This window comes from Odocoileus virginianus, chromosome 17, assembly GCF_023699985.2.
Source record: "Odocoileus virginianus isolate 20LAN1187 ecotype Illinois chromosome 17, Ovbor_1.2, whole genome shotgun sequence".
NCBI lineage: Eukaryota > Metazoa > Chordata > Mammalia > Artiodactyla > Cervidae > Odocoileus > Odocoileus virginianus.
Genome location: NC_069690.1, coordinates 48,751,755 through 48,772,697, shown reverse-complemented (window position 1 = coordinate 48,772,697; position 20,943 = coordinate 48,751,755). Strand labels below are relative to the sequence as shown.

The window sequence follows — 20,943 nt, the reverse complement described above, 5'->3', positions numbered from 1 at the left end:
TTAATTTAGTTTTGTGTCACCAAGCTCATGGTATCTATTTTATCTATATCCTGAAAATTTATATATTCAAGTTTGGCTAAAAGCTTTTATAGTATCTTCTTAACAATATGAAGCAGTAACTATCTTTTATGCAGGTCCCTAAGTTATCAGGTACAATTTGCTTTTTCATAGGCTAAGAGATTTTATAGCTCAAAATTTTGCAGGAAAAAATTATCCTTAGAAGCTACTTGTCAGGACTTTCCTAATGGTCCAGTGGCTAAGGCCCTGTGCTTCCACAATGTTATGTGGCAGCCTGGATGGGAGAGGGGTTTGGGGGAGAATGGATACACGTTTATGTATGGCTGAGTCCCTTCACTGTTCACCTGAACCTACGACAAAAGTGTTTGTCAATCGGGCATACCCCAATACAAAATAAAAAGTTAAAAAAAAAAAAAAACAAAAACAAGACTCTGCTTGTACTCAAAGAGGTGAGGGTTCAACCCCTGGTCAGAAAACTAAGATCCTACCTGTCACACGACATGACACAGCCAGGAAAAAAAAAAAGAACCTACTCATTGAAATATAACAAAGAAGAACTTAGACTTCAAACAGTGTTCTTCAAATATGTACACTTTTTGCAAAAACACAGCTTGGTATATCCACAGAATTACTTTCAAGTACTGAAATTAAGATACATGTGTGAGATACACATAAAAACAAAACCACATAAACATATAATTACTGTGCTTTTAGCGTGCATGAATTTGGCTAAAAATGTCAATTCGTTGCCAGGTGGGACAGTACCAACTCCCCCACCTGCTGGGCAGCCAATCGCTGCTGTTTGAGGTGAGCCTCCATTTGGGCCTTGAAGTCCTCTGCCTTCTTCTGTTCACTAACCTTAGCCTGTTGCTCAACTGCTTGTGCCTTTTCTTTCTCCACTCTGCAGGGAAAGAAAGGAGGAATTTGTCAGAAACTACAGGCATACCTCAGAGACATTGTGGGTTTGGTTCCAGACCACCGCAATAAAGCAAATATAGCAGTGAGTCACATGAATTTTTTTGATTTCCCAGTGCATATAAGTGATATTTACACTATTACTGTAGCCTATTAAGTGTGCAAAAGCATTATGTCTAAAAAAATGTACATACCTTAATTTAAAAAATACTTTGATGTTAAAAAATGCTAATAATCACCTGAGCCTTCGGTGAGTACAGTGGTAACATCCAAGATCACTGATGGGGAGTGGGGACAGGGGTCGGAGTAAGGTTCAGGAAATGGGGGATGGATACATGTATACTTATGGCTGATTCGTGCTGTGGTAGGCAAAAACCAACACAACGTTGTAAAGCAATTATCCTTCAATTAAAAAAAAAGATCACTGATCACACATTATTATAAGAAATATGATAATAAAAAATTTCGAAATATTCTAAGAATTACCAAAATGTGATATAGAGACACAGAGTAACCAAATGGTATCAGAGAGATGGTGCCAACAGACTTGCTCAAGGTAGGGGGGCCACAAACCTTCAGTATGTAAAACCAAAAAACAACAAAAAAAGCAGTCATCTGCAAAGTGCAAGAAAATGAGTAAGCCTGTATCCTATCAGGCATCTGGAATCTAATACTAAGTGAAATCTGGGTAAATGTCATAAAAGTATAAAATTATTTCAATTTAAAAGTAAAACAATAAATCAAGGTAATTCACAACTGACAAGTGGGTGATAGATCATAAAAATCAGGAAGAGGCCCTTCATAAACAACACACAGCTAGAGAATCAAAATGTGGATCAAAATTAGGACATACTGAATAAACTATTCAAGAAGTAATTCTTGAATTCTGAAGTGACAGAAATCTTCAATATCTGATCATATGTAAGCCATTTCCTTACCTTTCAGCAAACGCCCTGATCTCCCATAATTCCAGCTCTTCCTCTGCCACCCAGGTCTCGATAATAACAGGGCCAGTTTGCTTGGGCGTTTCTGGTCTCTTTGGCCGCAACGCACTTGATCGAAGGCCTTTCCTCTGAGGTGTAGGTGTTTCTTTGGAAAAGAAACCAGAGTATTCTAAGCAATATAGCTTCTAAAATTATAGTACTTCTGGCATCTTCTCTTATATCATGAAAAGCGGGGATTGGCAAAGTTCTCTTAAAGGGCCAGATGGTAAATACTTTAGACTATGCAGGCCAGATGGTCTCTGTTACAACTTCTCAACACTGCCTTTGTATCATAAAAAGAGCCAAAAACAACATATATGTAAGTAGTAAGTGCGGCTGTGTTCCAATCAAACTTTACTAACAAAAGCAGATGGTGGGTCAAAGTTTATGGGCTGTCGTTTGCTGGCCCCTGATATAAAAGTCCTATGAGCCTTTACCCAGCCTGTTCCCTCTGCCTGCACACTATTCCTAGCTCCCTTCATCCTCATTTGACTGCTGCTTAACCATCCTTCAGACCACAACATGGACACCAACTTCCTTCAAGAAGCACGGCATTGTCCTCCCAGGTGGGCTGGGGGGGGGGGTCTCTGACATGTGCAGCCCTGGCAATCTGTATTTCCCGATCATGGCACCGAGAAGAGGGACTGGAGAGTTACTAACGGAGAGAAAGGATTGGAAACTATTAAGAACAGATATAATTTCTAATGATAAGATTTTAAAAATAAAAAGTAAGGACAGACAAGCATTGAACCGTCCCATATGTTCAGGAAAAAGAGAAGCAGCAGAATCACAGGCAAGCAACAGAAGGAAACTGAAACAGCAGCAGGAGCTGGGTTGTATGCAGTGATATAAGAAGAGTGATTTCAGAAGACTGGCAGTGGTTTGCATGAATGGCTGAGGTTGAGACTGGTCAGGAACACATTTTTCCATCTGTGTGCCTCTGCCTATCAGTGTTCCAGGACGCCCTTGCTTTAATTCTACTAGTATTCCATCATCTTTTAGGACAGGCACCCTCCTCGTTGGTACTCTTTTCAAAAAAGTCATTCCTATTTATTCCCCAAGATGAGCTTTTGAGTTAATTCAATCAAGATTCAAAAAATTAACTTTATCCACTTGGGGACAATTAACTTCTATAAAATAGTAAGCTTCTATCTATAAACAGCATTTTTTTTTTACACACTTCTTAAGAGATTTTTCCTTAAGCACTTTTACTACACATATAAAATAAAATTACTGACTTTTGTCTAATTATAGATCTTGAATCTGGACACCTTACTGCACTCTTTTTAGTATTAATAGTTTTGATTTTCAATATAGTACTATCATACCTTTTGCTTCCTTGAGAATAGGGCTGGATCCCATTCTTCTATATATTTGCCACCTAGTACCTATCATATAGCTGTCCATGTTTCCTGAGTTAACTCTTTACACCTGTTAGGTTAATCTACACTGAGCACCTACGTATGACACAAGAGCCTGAACCCTTGAGTCAACACATCTTCAGTGATCACTTCTGTGTCAGATTCTGCAGCAGGCTCCAGGACTACAACCAGACACATTCGAAGGCTTGAGTCTTGGAGCTGATGGTCTGGGGTCAACCACTGCCCCACATCTTAATTAGAACAGGTATTTGTACCCTTCTTCTGCTGGGCACTGCTGACTGTGGGCATCACAGTGCCCAGGGGAATCTTGCTATATTTATTACTTAAGTATCATTTTAAAGATGAAACTGTCTGTGATGAAAAAGTATTGCTTTCAAAAGTTGAATGAAGAGTTAAAGCAACACTCCAGGGCAGAAACAGAGACTCTGACAGAGAACAGAATTATGGCCACAGTTGGGGGAGAGGGTGGGATGCATTGAGAGAGTTGCAGTGAAATATTTACACTATCATGTGTCAAACAGGCAGCTCGCGGCAAGCTGCTGTGTGGCCCAGGGAGCTCAGCCTGATGCTCTGTGACAGCCTAGAGGGCGGGATGGAGTGGGAGGGAGGGTCCAGAGGGAGGGGATGTGTATACACCTATGTCTGATTCACGCCGACACACGGCAGAAACCAACACAACATTGTAAAGCAATCATCCTCCAACTAACAATACATTTTTGTTAAAAAGGCATTTTAAGGTGCCTCCCACAAGAACCTATGGACAATGAACTATTAAAAAGTAATGAGAACCAAATTTCAATTCATAAAAGATATGGCTAACAGGTGAATAATAACAGAATTCTTTCTACTCCTTACCTTTTGGTGCTTCTGGAACTCCAATGGGGCAAATGATTTTCCTGATACAATATTCAGATCGAATGCCATAAGGACCAACATCTCGCCTCTTAATTATTTCTGTTGTTGTGATTTCAGTTTCTGATGTTTCTATGGAAATTTGATTCACACAGTTATTAATAACCACCCAAAATATTCAAAGAATAAAAAAGTACAGCATCTGGTGCTTTAAAAAAAGACACACAAGGACTGAACCTCTGCAAACATCTGGTTAATGAAGAGCTGCAGCACCATCCCAGACTGCAACAAGACTGAGTGTCCTCCTCACTGAAAATTTCTAAAACGAGCAAAATGATGTTTGGGGACAGCTTAGTTCCTGGTGGTAAAATTCAGTCAAAATAATAAAAACCCTAGGAAAGCAGCAGCAAGCACAGAGATCCAGGTGTCCCAGTGTACGGTAAGAAATAACTTCTAAAACTTCACAGTGGTTCACACATTAGTGATTCATCTTATAATTCAAACCCCTCCCCTACCCCCAAGATTTTATAGCATATGCTGCCAAACTTTACCAAAGCTGTGTTCTTAAAATGGGCTTCCCAGGTGGCTCAGTGGTAAAGAATCTGCTGGCCAATGCAGGAGATGCAGGTTTGATCCCTGGGTTGGGAATATACCCTGGAGAAGGAAATGGCAACCCACTCCAGTATTCTTGCCTGGGAAATCCCAAGGAGAGGGGAGCTTTGTGGGCTACCATCCATGGGGTCGCAAAGAGTTAGACATGACTGAGCAACTGAGCACATTTTAAAAATACTAGCACTATCTTTTAATAAATAATAGATACGCTTACAATGAACTATCAAGAGATTTTCTCTTTTAAACTTAAATTAGAAAATAAAAAAAAACCCCTTACCTGTCCGTGTGGTCCCTCCTCCCGGAGGAGCCTTAGCTGCCATGTCATCCCATCTCAGACTTGCCCACAGTAACCGTAACATGAGACTCACTCCAGCTAAGGACTTCACAGTCTGAAGCCTATACCTGAAAGAAAAACCCAGAAAAACCATGTATGTATATAAACACACATACACACACTGTGTTAAACTGAAGGACTGCTTTTTGTCCTCATTGTGACTTCAATATTTATAATATGGCTTTGTAAGCGCTTTGGTTATTATGTGTCCCTTAAGAAAATAACTTTTTTATTCCCAGGCATAACATGCATCTAACGATTTAAAAGGGGGTTGCAGTCACCTCAAATGCTGTATAAATTTGTAAAACAAGAATATTTCATTGTAAGACTGATATGGCAATAAGTTATACAGATTTTATAAATTCAGCCTAATTCTAAACTATGTGTTAGAAAAATTATGAGAGAAAATAAACATGAAGAAATAATGTCATAGTATGATAAGTGATCTGAAGGATAAAATCTTGACTGATTTTTGCTGAAACAAATCTGAAAATGTTTAATTTTCTCAAAAAACAAAACAAAAACAAAAAGACCTCATAAATCCAACAAGAGCTTTCCAGATGGACCGAAATTCTGTATTCAAATGGTGATTCTGCAAAACATGGAACTACTGAATGATAAATACTGCTAAAACTAATATCACTTTAGCAACATTAATATGGTTTTGGAATTCTTTGATACAATGAATAATTTAAAAAAAGGACGTTACTGTATTTATTACTAGTCAGGAGACAAAGGAATCTCTGTGTTCAGGTTTCTCCTAAGCACTATATACAACGTTATTGAACACATTAGATATTATTTTAAAGACAGTATTAAAAATGCATTCCAGAATGAATTTACAACTGCAATGAGTATCATGTCTTAAAGACAGAGTATTTTAAAGCAGCTCTAGGCTGTCAATTCTCTATTAGCGGTTTTATATAATTAAGTATTTAACTGACATTTCTGCATACCAAAATGAATACACTGATTGTACTGCAGAGAAGAACTATGGAATGAAATTAATTTCCTCCTCTAACGGAGGTACAGGTAAATCTTAAACAATTTGTATTTGAAAAGCAGTGCTTTCCATTCTTAATGTTAAGTCAGAAAAATGAACAATGTGAGAAAGAAAAAGCTCTAGCCAAAAAGTTGCTGCCACTTCTTAACTTGCCCTCTCCACCTACAGTCCTCCTCCCTGTACTATCAGCGTGTGAACCTTCTGACTTGTACAGATAGTTCTTAAATTAGAGGAAATGTTAAGTAGCGCAGGGCAGGCAAGGGGGCATGTGTTGCTTTCAGACCACACCCCCTACAGAGATGCCTAGGGAACCTTGGACTCATGGGAGCAATCAAATATTTATTTGGAGGTTTTTCTCCTCCTCTCTCTTCTTCCTCTGCTCACTCTCAACAAACAACTTGAAAGTATCTCTGGTTTTACAATGGAAACACCACCAGGTGGGGAACACATCCATGCATTAGAGCCTGTTCATTCATTTATACACCCAAAAAACACTTGAGTGTCATCTATGTGTTCAACTAAGTGAAAGGAGCTGGGGACACATGAATTTTAATCTCTACCTACATCCTCAGAAGCTGTTAACAGAGGAAAGCACAATGAAGCGGTTATCAGATTTGGATCAGGGATGGGGATGAGAGCTTCGCTGGAGTCTCAAAGACAAGGGTGTGGGGGCAGCTGACCAAAGGCAAGGGGGCACACACATGCTTAGGAGGAATGTGTACGAGGGCTCACACTTCTTCCTAGAAACCACATCTGGTGTGCTAGGACTGGAGGGAAGGGGTGTGGAGGTGTAGCAAGAGATGGAGCTGGCATCAGAGAGGAAGGCGGAAACCAGAATGTGCTACACCAAACAGAAGAATTAAAGGACATCAGAGATCATCTGTAAGGAGATCTCTAAAATGTACATAGTTCTGCACAGGTTGTAAAGGAGAGTACAGGTGACAAACACTCTCCCCCTCCCAGCCCTGCGGTAGTTAACATGTCCTCTTGATTTTTTAAGTTTTTTGGCCGCACTGTGCAGCATGTGGGATCTTAGTTCCCTGACCAGGTATGGAACCCGTGTCCCCTGCAGTGCAAATGGGGAGTCTTAACCACTGAGCCACCAGGAAGTCCTAACACACCTGCCTGCTCAGCTTAGTCAGAAAAATCACAGGATAGATTTGTGTTTTAGAAGGATCCTTCTAATAGCACTGTGGGTTCAAAGTGATCATGATGCATAGAATCAGGGCCTAGGGAAAAGTGTGTACGGGAATGGACAGTGTAGAGGGAAAAAAAAGGCCCTAATGAGTCAATGAGACAAGTTTCACTTTTTCAATATTGATCAGCCTTAACATTAAATTTAATAAAGACCAAACATGCGTGCCTTTGGCATTCTTAGCTCCTACTCTAAGCATCAGACATATTTTTATTCAAGTGTGAGTAGAAAAATGCATTTCACATGCATGGTTTTTATAGCAATATATTTTTTTAAAAAAAGCATTCTGAAGTCAAAAATAATTACATTTTTACCCATGCCTCTGTTAGGTAAAAGGGATTGTGGTTCTCTCAACCTCAGCAAATTAAGACATTAGCATATATCTGAAGGCAATACCTGTTTCAAATGTACAGGAAGGTATTTCCATCCATTGAAAAATGAGAAATGAACTAAACAGATACAAAGTGTGCCCCCAGTGCATATTAAAACATAACAGTACAAGGCTTCTGACACCCAGCCGTGCAGAGGGGCCCTGGGCAACATGGGAACAGCACTGGTTCAGAGAACAGTGCTTCCCAGTCAGGCCTACCTTCCATTTCAGAATAGAAAAGAGCAGAAAGGTCGGCCTCCACAAGTGCCAGGCCACTTTAATTAAAGTATTTGTACACAGTAACTTTTCCAGTGGGAAAGAAGTTACCTGCAGGACAGTCAAGGATACATTTGGGGACCGCTCTCAATGAAGAAAGCAGAAAAGTGCAGAATAATCCTACAAATCCATGAACTGTAATGAAGAGTTCCTTGATTCCCTGCAGGATTCTGCAAATCCTTCATTGCAGGCCCTGCAGAGAAATTGTACTTTTCAGCTGTCTCTATTGAATGTGTAATGGAGTGATGATATGTAATTCAAATCAAAAGATGAGTTATTAAAAAAACTTGGTCAAACCAACTATGACTGGTCATATTAATTCCTTCATAGAGAGTATTCATTAGTCTTTTTTTATGCTAACTGTAATATAAAGAAAACTGAAAAAGTATGATTTCAACTTAAAGAAACCACATTAAAGACACAAAGACATGAAGCCTAAAGTGAAATGGAGTCTGCTCAGGAACTTGCTGACGTCATGAACTTCGGGACCTTAGGCGAAAATGAACTCAAATAAGACCGCTTCTGGTTTCTGAGCCTGTCCCATAGAACTCCCTGTTTTTGATGTTCATGTTCCATCCTTTTCAGATGTAAAGATGAAGAGATAAAAAGACAAGGCCATGGAAAAGGACAAAGCAAGGGGCAGATATGTGAAACTGGCACAGCAGATAAAGGACTGGACTGAGATTCAGGAAAACTAGGCACTGCGCCTAACTCCCTCTGTGGCGAGAGGCAAGTTAGTTACTACATGTCGAAAAAAAGATCCAAATTTCTAAGATCCTTCCCCAATTTAAAACTACATGATTTTACAACTGCCAACTCTATGTACTTATGACTCATCCCCAAAGCTTAATGCCCAGAAAATTTTAAATTAAGACTATTTCTGGGTTTAAAGAAACTCGTTAAGGAATCTCAGATTACCTTTCCTCACAAAAATAACACAGAACTCCAAAACAAATGTTTACATTGCAAATAAGTTACATTCAGGAAGATTTCTACATTATGATGAACCTGTGTGAGTCATAGGGATGTCTCCTATGTCTTCTGTTTTTATGAATTATCTAATAAAAATATTTAATAAAATACAAACATTCCAGAACGTTGATGAGTATCTAATTCTGTGATTATTTCATTCCCAAAGCAAACACATGGCAAAACCTGGAAGGTTAGACCACAAAAACAACTATGTTTGACACATTTCTTGTGTCTTATGAAAAGTGAAGTTGAGTTTCATTTTAAAAGATTCCCTTACATTTGCAGTCTTTAAACATTTTTTTCCCTAAGCAAGCTTTAGTACCTACCAGCTGGCCGAGTTAAAAACTCTGTATCTTATTTCCAATACTAACATGCCCATTAAATATATACTTCCCTGTCTTGTTTCTATTATCTCATAAATGAGATATTCTTATTAAACAATTTTTCAGAGACTTTCTCCCTCCCCCAAATGCATTTGAAAGTACATACCTCCAAGTGATACCAAAGGTTGGTCTAGGAGAAGGATATGGCCATATATCCAAGGCAGGTTTTGCATTGTAATTAAAATAAGGGACTTCTCGGATTCCTCCTTTTCTGGCCAATTTTTTTAGGTCATCATTGGGCAAAACAAATATGCTCTTCTTGCTGCTCTTGGTGATAAACTTTCTGTATGATGGCAGAGCTGTACCTGAACGAGTCTTCTTGGGTCTTGAAAACTTCATGAGTTTCACTTTGTCTCTGGTGGAATATTCCTTGCTCACGGTCATAGACGTTACCAGGGTGCCTCCTGCGGTGGTCAGCGAGTCGGTCACTGTTGTGGTGACCACAGTTCTGCTCTGCTCCTTCACAGAGATGATGTCCACGTCACTGCCTGCAGAGGGCGTGGAGAGCTTGGTCACTGTTGTCGTGGTGGTCATGACGGTCGACTTGGCGCAGTTTTCCGTGGAAGAGACCACGGTCTGCTTATCACCCTTTGCTACCTTAATTACGGTTTTTGATTCTGTGGCCACTGTGGATGTCGTGGTGGTGACTTCTGTGATGACTGTTTTTCTTCTAGGTTCTCCATTGACATTTTCATCTTTGTTGGTGGACAGGCCATTTTCATCAATAAAATCATTACTGAGGTTAGATTCCTCTCCAGAAGTAATAGGGGACGAAGTAACTTTCTTAACTTTGGAGGTGTCAATTTCCATATCTTCTACCTGATTGGATGAACTGCCTTCTGGACAAGACAGCAGAGGCATGGTGGCCTGGGCGCTCTCAGACTCTTCGGTTGATGGCAGTGTCTCCAGGCTATCATGGTAGTCACCTTCAGCATCCGAAGACCTCAGTAAATGTGATTTTGTTTCCAAGTTGTTTTTTTCATTAAAATCTTCCATGATGACATCACCATTCATGAATGGTTTTACAGCAGATTCTTTAACAGTCAAAGGCTTGATATCGTTTTCAGGAATAATTTTATTTATATTATTAACCTTTGGTTCAACATCACCACTTCCTATTTTATTCTCAGAGATGTCTCTCAAGCATTCACCTTTCAAATATACTTTAGGTTTATTATCTTTTCCATTTATTTGAAAGGTACCTGCTTTCTGTCCTTTCTTTTCAGACTCTCGGTTTTCATTATTCTTTTTATCAGTGACACTTTTCAGACTGTTTTGATCAATACATTTATTAAGTGGTCTCTCCTCTAATTTCTGATCTTGACTTAGCTTTCTACCATTTGCATCATTGACCTTACCCTGCAGCCTGTCATCACAGCTTCCAGTAGTATTATCTGAAACAAATTCACGTTTCAGTGGTTCAAAGCCTTCACTACCTTGTTCTTGAGTTATTAACTGTTCAGAAATACTTTCATTGCTATTTTGAACAATCATATCTTCTTCACTGCTGTCCTGAACAGACATAGTATCAGAACTATTTTCCAAAGTGCTATTATATTCAGAGTCACATCCCAGTTTTCCTTCAAAGTCTATTGCTTTTGACAGAGATGGGATATCTCTATCATCACTACTTTTAGGTACTGATGGAAGCAAAGGGCTCTGGGAGGGACACACAGTGGTGTCATTATCTTCCTGTATGAATGGTTTTCTGTTCTTATAGATCAAAGTACCAATTTCATCTGTGCTGGCTAGTTTAGAGTCATCAATGAGAAAATCAGTTCCTTTTGTTTTAATCTTACTGGGCTCCTGGCCTTCACTGGCAGGGTCAGAGAGACCCTCATCCATGTCATTTCGAATAGAATTTTGTTTTTGACAGTGTGTCTCTGTGCTCTGAATGGAGACATCCTCTAACATTTGATCTTTTGAATAAAGTTTGTTTGCTGTATGATCAGGGTCACTGATTCCAAGAATTGAGGAATCACTCTGTGAATATCCCTGAATTGAGTCTTCGGATTTATCGTTACTTGTGTTAGAGCTCTGTTCTTGTGTAATCAAGTCACTCTGACATCCTTCTTTTACTTTCGTTATGACTGGTGACTCAGACAGACTTTTCACAGAACTTGTAGGGGTCTTTCCCGAACCTTTAATACCACCCTCCAACTTCATTTTTTCGTGGCGTTGTTTTTCTTCCAGTGTAAACTGTTTAATTCTCCTTTCCAGAAGTCCATCTAGTTTGGATGATTTGATTTTCTTTTTATAACTAGTCCTTAGATGAAAACCCTCACTGACATTGACCACATCTACTTGAGAGCTTTCCTGACAATTTACATGGGACTCTGTTTTCACATCATCATCTATTTCCATTGGTTCTTCTTTAAAGGATTTATCATTGTCAGAATCTAAAACTTCTTTTACATCTGTGAAACAAAGACATTGATACAAATGTAGTTTTTAGTCTGAAATGTGAAATTCATGATAATATTTTTATTTTAAAAAAAATACCAGTTTTTCTTACTTTTATTCAAAATCTTAACTATAAATAGCTATATATTTAAAAGTTCCTGATATGATTAAAATAGGTCAACGGACAGGGCTAAACTTTATAAAAGGTTAAAAACCACATACATACCAAATATTTAAATATTCTGATTCTCAGTATCTAAAAATGATGGAATGTCACAATGAAAAATTAGTACGTGATATCTATTGCATATACCAGTACCTTCACGTAAGATTTCATTTATTTTAGGCTTATAAAACATCTTGAGGCTTATGCATTATCTAACTCATCTAGTTTTTAAAAACAACTTCACAAAAGACAAGGTAAGTTCCTCAAAAGGCTGAACAGAGTTATCTTTGATTCAGCAATCCACCCCTACATATTTACCCAAGAGAAATGAAAACATATGTTCACAAAAGAACTTCTATACAAATGTTCTTATTACCATTATTCTTAACAGCCAAAAAGAAAAACCAACAACCCAGAAGTTCATCAACTGATGAATGGATAAACAAAACATGACGTATTCATACAATAGAGTATTACTTGTAAATAAAAAGGAATGAACTACTGATAAAAATATATGCCACAACATGGAAGAACTTTGAAAATATGCTAAGTGAAAGAAGCCAGACACAAAGGACCACAAACTACCTGATTCCATTTATATGAAATGTCCAGAATAGGCAAATCCATAAAGACAGAAAATAGATTGGGATTTAGGGAAGAAAGGGGACCAACTGCTAGTGGATATGAGGTTGTTGTCTGGGGTGATAAGAACCCTCTAAAATTGAGTGTGGTGACTGCTGAACAATTCTGTGAACTGTACACTCTAAGTGGGTGAACTATATGGCATATGAATCATGTTTCAATAATGCTGTTATTGAAAAGAGACAAAGCAGTACCTTTCCTGCTGTGCCAACTAGATCCAGTGCTTTCTTAACACCCCAGGTGCCCTCCACACTTGACTCCTTACCTTGATCCTTCTTCTCAGTAACCTTTGAAATGTCCATTTCACTTTGGTCTGATCCTTTTGCAGCATCAGAGTCTTTTACCTCGCCTTTCTCAGAATCTGGTTCTGTTTTTATCTTTTTTGGACTTCGTGGACTTTTCCTTCTATCCGATTCATCCATATTTTCATCCATGTTATTTTTAACTAAAAAGAACCAAGTACATAGTAATTACAAGTATGTCAAATATTAGCAATTTACTTTAATACACCTGGTTTAGTGGAATTTATGAAGTATATTCCAGCAATTTATACCTTATTTTTAATTCACAAAACAAAAATTGAATATACTACATACTTTCTTATATGCTCAGCTGACTTAAACCATAGAAGTAATGACTACACTTTGGATGCACTTCAGGAATCTTCACATAGGAAACTTTCACCCTCTTCACTGACCCCAGAAAGTCTGCATCAGTGGTTGCTAACATACTTTGTATTACAGAACCATATCAGAACTGGATTAATGCTATGATTCCCTATCTAGAAAAAAGGACATACAGAAACTTTTGTAATAAATTTCAATGGATTCTTAGATAGAATTGAAGTTTATCTGTGGACTCCCAGGTTAAGAATATTTAAGTCTGTGTCACTGGAAAGAGAAATAACCAAATGCAAAGTGTGGCTTTGTTTGGATCTGATTTACTACTAGTTTTTTCCCCTGCAGCAACTGGGAAGAAAAGACTCAAAAGATGCTCCAAGACCAACGTGGTACCTGCTGGATAAAGGCCCAGCATTAGGACAATAGAAAACCCCACGCTAAGGAAAGTGGATACAAAATAAATTTGCAAAAGCCTAAATGCTTTGTATATTGATAATCTGGATTTTATTACATTGGACAAAGCAGGTCAGACACAAGTAAAAGCTCTCCATAATTCTAAGTGCTACACAATAACTAGAGCAATGAAATGATAATAAAAAAATTAAAAATAATCTTTTGGAAGTCATTATAATGGACATCGAGCTTGAATATAATCAGATAAGTAAGTGAATACTTAATATTTCTATTTAGCAAATAGTTACTGAGCATCTACTAAAGGTAATTCAATGACAACTTTAATAGTGTCAAAAATCTACTAGTCTAGGTTTCACGAGAACCATTCACAAGTAAACCAAATTAGTTAGCTAAGTGTGTACTTATTTGGCCTACAACACAAATTTCACAACAAAGACCATACCACACCATAAATCAGCAAATTATACTGCAGAGCAAACAGAACTGCTTTTGAAAATCACTTAGAAAACAAAGGAGACGACAAGGTAGAATGCAAAAAGGGGAGTGGAAGCCAGGAGACATAGGTTTTAGCCAGGATTCTATTATTCTTCATCTGTGTGAGCTTCAGTATGTCCCTTAACATCTTCATGAAATAATTTGTTCATGTAACATGAGTTTCAAAATATATGGTCTCCTAAAAGGACAGTTTACCTCTAGAGTTCTGTGATTCTAAATACTGAAGTCATCAGCCAGTGGCACAAACTGAATTAGTATCTCCTTTACATGACAGTGTTATGGAAGTCTCTGTTGCTTTATTTCTGGTTTTGTTATATGTTACAATGCTGAAGTCACCAAATATTTGAGTCCTCAAGAAGTTAAGTAGTACTGAATTTAAGATTTCAGAAAGACTAATTAAGTAGCTGAGGTCTTCTTTCTTTCAACAAGTTCTATTCTCTCACCTTTTTAAGCTAGAATCCTAAGTATCAAAATCTAGTGAATAAAGGTAATTTTAAAAATATGAGAGCTTGTTAAACTACATTAGTAATTTTTTACATTCTAGAAAGAATTTCAGAAAAACTTTTATCTAAAATATTGTCAATATACTACAAATTTGTAAGAATACAGATCAGAAACAATTATGCAGGAAAATAGCTTCAATTACTTACCTCCTTCTACTGACTTTCTGTAATGCACATTGGTATTGCCTGGCAATTTAGGAACAAACCTATAAACATGAGTTTTACTAATCCAGCTCCAACCACCGTATCCTGTTACTCGGTATTCCTCTCCTTTTTGTTTCCAAACCTGGTGTAAATAAAAACATGGTGATTAAACAAGAATGAGAATGCTTTATAAAGCATGTGTGGTTTTATATATTTTTATCAAATAAAATCAACAGTCAGGCAAATTAATTTGCCAGTCAATTTTATTTTCACCCAGAATCAAAGATTTCTGAAGAAACTTAAATATTCCTGTCTGACACAAAAAAATGTAAAAAACAATTTTACATTTTGTAACAATTTCTACAAACTGGTCTGATGACTCACATATATTTTACTAAAAACCTATGCTTATAAAATTGCTAAAAGATTTACTTCATTCAAACCATGTTAATTAAGAGTGTATCAAAAGTGAAATAAAATTACTAAGTATTCAAAGTTGCAGAATCAAAGTCTCACAAATGTCTAACACTTTTTAATAAGATCATACTAAAAATTACCTGATGTTTAACTGGAAATGTGTATTTTACCCATGTAGCTTGTTGCATTGTTTCTTCCTCTTCTTGTTTTTTCTCCTTTTTTTTGACTTTCTCCTTTTCTTCTCTTTCAATTGATGTCATTCTATGTAACCTAATAATATATGAATAGAAAGACAGAATTACATTTAAAAAATAAAGATAAAAATACAGTACTGAAGATTAGGAAGGTAAAAGCAAAGAATGATTATAATTCCACAACCCAGAAAACTGAAAAGTCACAAAAATAAGCAGATATATAATTATGTAATAGCAGAAAATCAAACAGTACAAAAAGGCAAAAATAAAACATGCTGTCCTTCCTATATGCCTCTCCATAAGAAATAACTCACTTATGACTTATTTCACACATATACCAATGTTATAATCACACAAAGGATGTTATATACAAATACAATTGTACAGTTTTTAATCAACGGAAAACTGCACTAGATCTTTCCAAACTCTAAGATACATTATCGTCTTGCCTCCCCACCAAAAGGTCAACAAGTCCCAAAACTTTTATCAACCAACATTTCTATTTAGCACTTGGGGCTGTAGAGTCTTCACAGGGTCCACTAACATAGAATTTCGGCTTCCTATAAGCAGAGGGACAGGGACCCTGCATTTGGGTGACTGGAAAGGTTGGGCAGGAAGGACCACGTTAATCAGGCAATAATCATCAGGCATACAACAGAGACCATGCTCTTTTTTCAGGCAGGAAATCAGATACCACTGCACCTATCTGTAAGGAGATGGGTGAGTCTGTGATGAGGTTTCACTTTAAGCTGACTACACCAGATTTCTGTGAATGGGAGTATTTCCCATAAAAAAGAACATTAACCAAAATCTACAAAGGAGCTCCTGTCTCTAAAAGCCCTAGTGGTAGAAGAATTGTTTTTATCATACCCTACTCAAGAAGTAGCTAATTTCAAATGCACAGCTATATGGAAAGAAGAGCGAGCTCTTTTGCTAACTGAGGGAGCGGTAGATGCTACAAAGATGTGAGAGGGGATTTAGTTCTTTTATATTTTTCCACCCTTCCACCAAAAACCTTCTATCTCCACTTTGAAACAAGTTTCATGTCCCTATGACTACAGGACCCTAGAATCTGTTAAGTGCACACAACTAGTACAGCAAAGATTCTTCACTCTATCACAAATGACAGGAGAAGAGGAAAGGGAGGAAATTCTCACTGGGGACTAACCTAGTCTCAAATACCATAGATTTGCAGCCACTCTTGGAACCAGGGAGTGGGGCAAGCTCTGTAGGCACAGCTTGGTGGAAAACCTGACAGCCTCAGCTCCCCAGACTACAGAAGGGACTGTGCCACAGTCAAGCAGTATTTCTTAACAGGGATTTTGCGGGCTCAGCTTTAAACTCCTAGGAAAGGCCAGGTCTGGCACAGCAACTGAGCCATCTTCATGGACAGTGGCCAGAGATGAAGCACTGTCTGGGGAGAACACCAGTGCACGGACACTCTGGGAACACGCCTGGCACTCAGCCTGTGCTTCTGGGGTTCATGTGAGGAACAGGGCCATCTTCATCACCAAAGACAAATGCTTTTCTTCGCTGGGGATGCCAGGCCAGTGAGGTAGTATTATAGCTAACCTACGATTTCCCTCTACCAGAGCAGATTCTACTGTTCTCAACACCTCTGAGATAATCCTCATGGGAAAAAGCAGCAAGAAAGGTGAGCTATGAAGGGGTTCACTTGCTCGTGGCAGGGCAGAAACCCTGGCTACTGCTGGCAGCCTGGTGGCCCCAGGAGGCTGGCACTATGAGCCTCCACAGGCTGCTCCACACTGGAGGGCACACTGGGGACAGCGGCTTCCTCCATACGTCCTCGGCTCACCAAGTGCGAGACGAGCTTCCACTCTATTCCCCATGTCCAGGGGGCTTTGCTGTGCTCGTCTTCCTATTTCTTCGTAAACATGAGGAGTAACCCCTTCTGTTTCCCACTGGTAGGAGGGCTGAGTCCAAAGAGTATAGTATTTAAAATGCTGACAGTGCCCAGCTGCTCTGCAGAATGATACACGTCACACTGCCACCAGTTACAGTTCCCCTGCTTTCCCACGCCTTCACTCAAGCCAGCACCAAATTTCTAAATTATTAGCCCCACTGAGAGAGAAGAAATACTATTCCATTGTTTTTATTTACATTTAATTATGAGAGAAGTAACCACTTTTTTTAAAAATGTCTACTGGCCTTTCACATTTATTTTGCTGCCAAATGCCTGTTCAAATCCTATGTCTTGTCAGTAATGGATATTTCATTTATAAAAGGTCTTTTTCATTTTAAAGGAAAGTTTCCATTTGTGGTGCAAATATTTTTCCTCAGTGTGTCAGCTGTCTTTTGAGTTTGATTATATTATTTTTCCACTGAGAATTTTAAATACATATATCCACTTTTTTCATCAATGGCATCTGGGTTTTATATCTGTTTGAAAAGAAAGTATCACAATAAAAATATAAATTAATCCATGCTCTCTTATTTAAGCTTTTTGTTACTGTTTTTAACAGTATGTTGTTTTTCTTTTCAATCCTCATTTGTCTGATGAATGCTTTTGCTGAAGTAGAGATCTGGATATTTTCCCCAAAAATGCCCTCTTTCCTTGTCTGACAGGAAAAGTTATCACAGTAGATTTCCACAGGTGTTTAGGTTTATTTCTGCATTCTCTGTTTGATTCCATTGCTCTACTTTTTCTCTAAGACAAAGTATTTTGACTATTGTAGCTTCAAAACACATTCTAAATATCTATTCCATTTTCTGTAATACCTGTTTTCCTTTTCTTACACATTAATTTTTCTAGAGGAAATAGTATCATTTTGGTCAAGTCTCCTTCACCCTCCAAAGGGAAAACTATTCACATTGCAAATGAATATTAAATTTGATAGATTAAATTAGCATAATTAGTATACTGCATGGAAGCATATGATGTATCTTTCCATTTACTCAAAGTATATCCTTTATCTTTTCTTTCTGGCGGGGTGGGGGTGGGCGGAGGTGGGGGTGCTACCGCTATGTGACATGTGGACCCTAGTTCCCCAACCAGGGACTGAACCCACCATGGAAGTGTGAAGTCTTAACAGCTGGACTGCTGAGGAATCCCAAGGTAGCTTTTATATCTTTAGTAAAGTTTAAATGATTTCTTTACATGCTCCTGAATTAAATTTATTCCTGGTTTGAAGTATTGTGTTATTGCTGGATATTTTCTTCATTATAATCTTTAAAAACACGTAAACTGTAACCAGGTTAAGAAACACACCCTTATCAATAACCACTACATCCAAAGCTAGAATGTCCCACCCCAGGCAGTCATTATGCTGACTTCTGTGCTGTGCTATCATTTCCTTGCTTTTCTTCATAGTTTTACCAGCACCTACATGTGTGTCCTGAAAACCCAGAAGCAAGAATAAAACCAGCTGCATGAGCAAAAGCAATACTGTCACTATTAAAAAAAGCATCCCAGGAAAAAATAAACTTGTCTCCGGGTCACAGTTCACAAGTTAAGAGCTTCTTGTGATGCAATCACAGGGTGGGGCCATCAGCAAGCTCTAGAAGACTCACCACACTCAGGGAACCTGGCAGGACTGGGTGTAAACAGCTGCACTGCCCAGAAAGAATCCCAAGCAGGTTGCTCTACACTTGCTGCTTCTGTGCCTTTCAAGGGTTCTATGGTGTGACTGGTGAAAATTCTCAATTCTCCCCCACTGACTTGGGATCTGCCTTTCTTGGTTAGGGTCCCCCTTGCTCACCTGCAATATTGCTTCCACAGCTATACGGCACTGCATTCTCTGTGGTTTCCCTTGTCCCTGTTGGTTTATGCTTTGAAAAAAATCCCTTTGCCATAGCTATGGTGGTGTTCAGTAGGCAACAAAACTAAATGTGCTTTTTAATTTGTTATTTTAACTCAGAACTCCCACTGTATTTTTTTCATGGTTACTATTTGTATAAATAAATCCTATTGTAGAGTATAGGGGCCCCCTTATTTAATTTTCATATTGTTTTACAGGTTTTTAGTCAATGAAGTGTATAATTAAACCAACTTAAATAACTATCCCTGCTGCTGCTGCCGCTGCAACACGTCAGTCACGTCCGACTCTGTGCGACCCCATAGACGGCAGCACACCAGGCTCCTGTCCCTGGGAGTCTCCAGGCAAGAACACTGGAGTGGGCTGCCATTTCCTTCTCCAGTGCATGAAACTGAAAAGTGAAAGTGAAGTCGCTCAGTCATGTCCCACTGTTAGCGACCCCATGGACTGTAGCCCACCAGGCTCCTCTGTCCATGGGAGTTTCCAGGCAAGAGGACCGGAGTGGGGTGCCATTGCCGCCTCCTAACTATCCCTACATTTACCTATATATGTTTTACTTCTCTTGGCAAATTGCATTAACTAATACTTTTAGGGAAAGTTGACAGTAACAGTGGGGATTCTCTTGTTTTGTTCCACCTAAATGTTAATGGGAAAACTTCAAGAGTTCCATTAAGAAACATGATGGTATGGTTTGAAATGTATCATTACAACAAAGCAGGGTGGGTGGGGGTAGTCACTCATCTATTTCTATTTACTTAAGTATTTTTTAATACTTAATATAAGAATTAATAATGAACTCCTATCTTCTTAATAAATACCCTCCTGACATCTAAAGAGAAAATCAAAGTTTTCTTTGACTTCTTAAGATAGCAAGGTATTAATAATCTCCTAAAAACAGACAAATGTTCCATGCCTAGAGGAAGTCAATTTTGTCATGATTTATTATTCTTTTAATTTACTCCTGAGTAGATTTCCTAATGCTTTAAGATTTCCTGCATACACTTCTATTTGCTATTATTATTAGTCAATGGTAAATATTAATAAATGAGACAGGATCTAACTTTTCCATTTATTTGCCTATTTATCAAGTTATAACACTGACAGAACTAATACACAAGATTTCCTTCTTTCCCATTATATGGAGCAGTTTAAAATAGAATTATCTGTCTCCTAAAATTTGAAAAACTTCCTTATGAAATCATCTGGTCCTGCCCAAATCCTTACTCTGATAGGCACAGTGATATCCTTCAAACTAAACCAGAAATTCTTTTCGTGCCTAAGAGCACGGCCTCTGCCCTACGGCCAACGGCTGAGACCCGAGGAACTCCTCCTCCCCAACCCTTCTCCCACCCAAAACAAGGCATTCAACAGGATGCCTTCTCTACAGATGTAGGAAGCCTGAATGCTATGTCAGTGGACTCTGAAGGTTTGAAATCACCAGTATCAGTGACAGAGAATCAGAAATGTTCTGGATATTGGTTTTTTGTCCTTTGACCTCTCCCTTTTTGTTTTCACCTTACCTGATAATCTCATAGAGATCAGTAAACTGTAAAAGTATCTAAGTTATTTTTAATCCTAGGAAGAATTTAAGTCCATTCCATTTGTGTAAGCTTCTATCAGGAGCAGCAATTACATTCAAAATAGGGAGAAAGGAGAGAGGGAAAAAAGTATCTGTAAGATTTATAGGCTAGAGGGGGAGGAGTGGGGAAGACTACAGAAAACTTACAGCAACCTTTGACAGATAAAAAATATTTAGCAGGCATACTTACTTTCCTTTAAAATTTTTCATTATAAGGTAAAACAACAGCTATAAAAAGCAACACAAAATATATTTATATTTTTTTAAAAGTATAGCATTATACCTTTGGAATGGG

General features: G+C 38.2%; 1 protein-coding gene across 12 annotated transcripts in view; it reads right to left on the bottom strand.

Annotated features, from left to right (window-relative positions):
- Positions 1–20,943, bottom strand: part of BPTF (bromodomain PHD finger transcription factor) — a 132,263-nt gene that overhangs the window by 33,794 nt on the left and 77,526 nt on the right. For 9 of the 12 annotated variants that reach the window (XM_070479764.1, XM_070479762.1, XM_070479767.1 and 6 more), the window contains 8 exons: positions 15,240–15,369; positions 14,686–14,824; positions 12,772–12,951; positions 9,402–11,712; positions 5,040–5,164; positions 4,154–4,282; positions 1,872–2,022; positions 796–919 (listed from right to left, as the gene is read on the bottom strand). In XM_070479764.1, coding sequence (XP_070335865.1) covers positions 796–919; positions 1,872–2,022; positions 4,154–4,282; positions 5,040–5,164; positions 9,402–11,712; positions 12,772–12,951; positions 14,686–14,824; positions 15,240–15,369 — 3,289 coding nt within the window. The remainder of the gene's footprint in view (positions 1–795; positions 920–1,871; positions 2,023–4,153; positions 4,283–5,039; positions 5,165–9,401; positions 11,713–12,771; positions 12,952–14,685; positions 14,825–15,239; positions 15,370–20,943) is intronic. The other 3 variants (XM_070479765.1, XM_070479771.1, XM_070479773.1) reach the window with 1 other exon arrangement.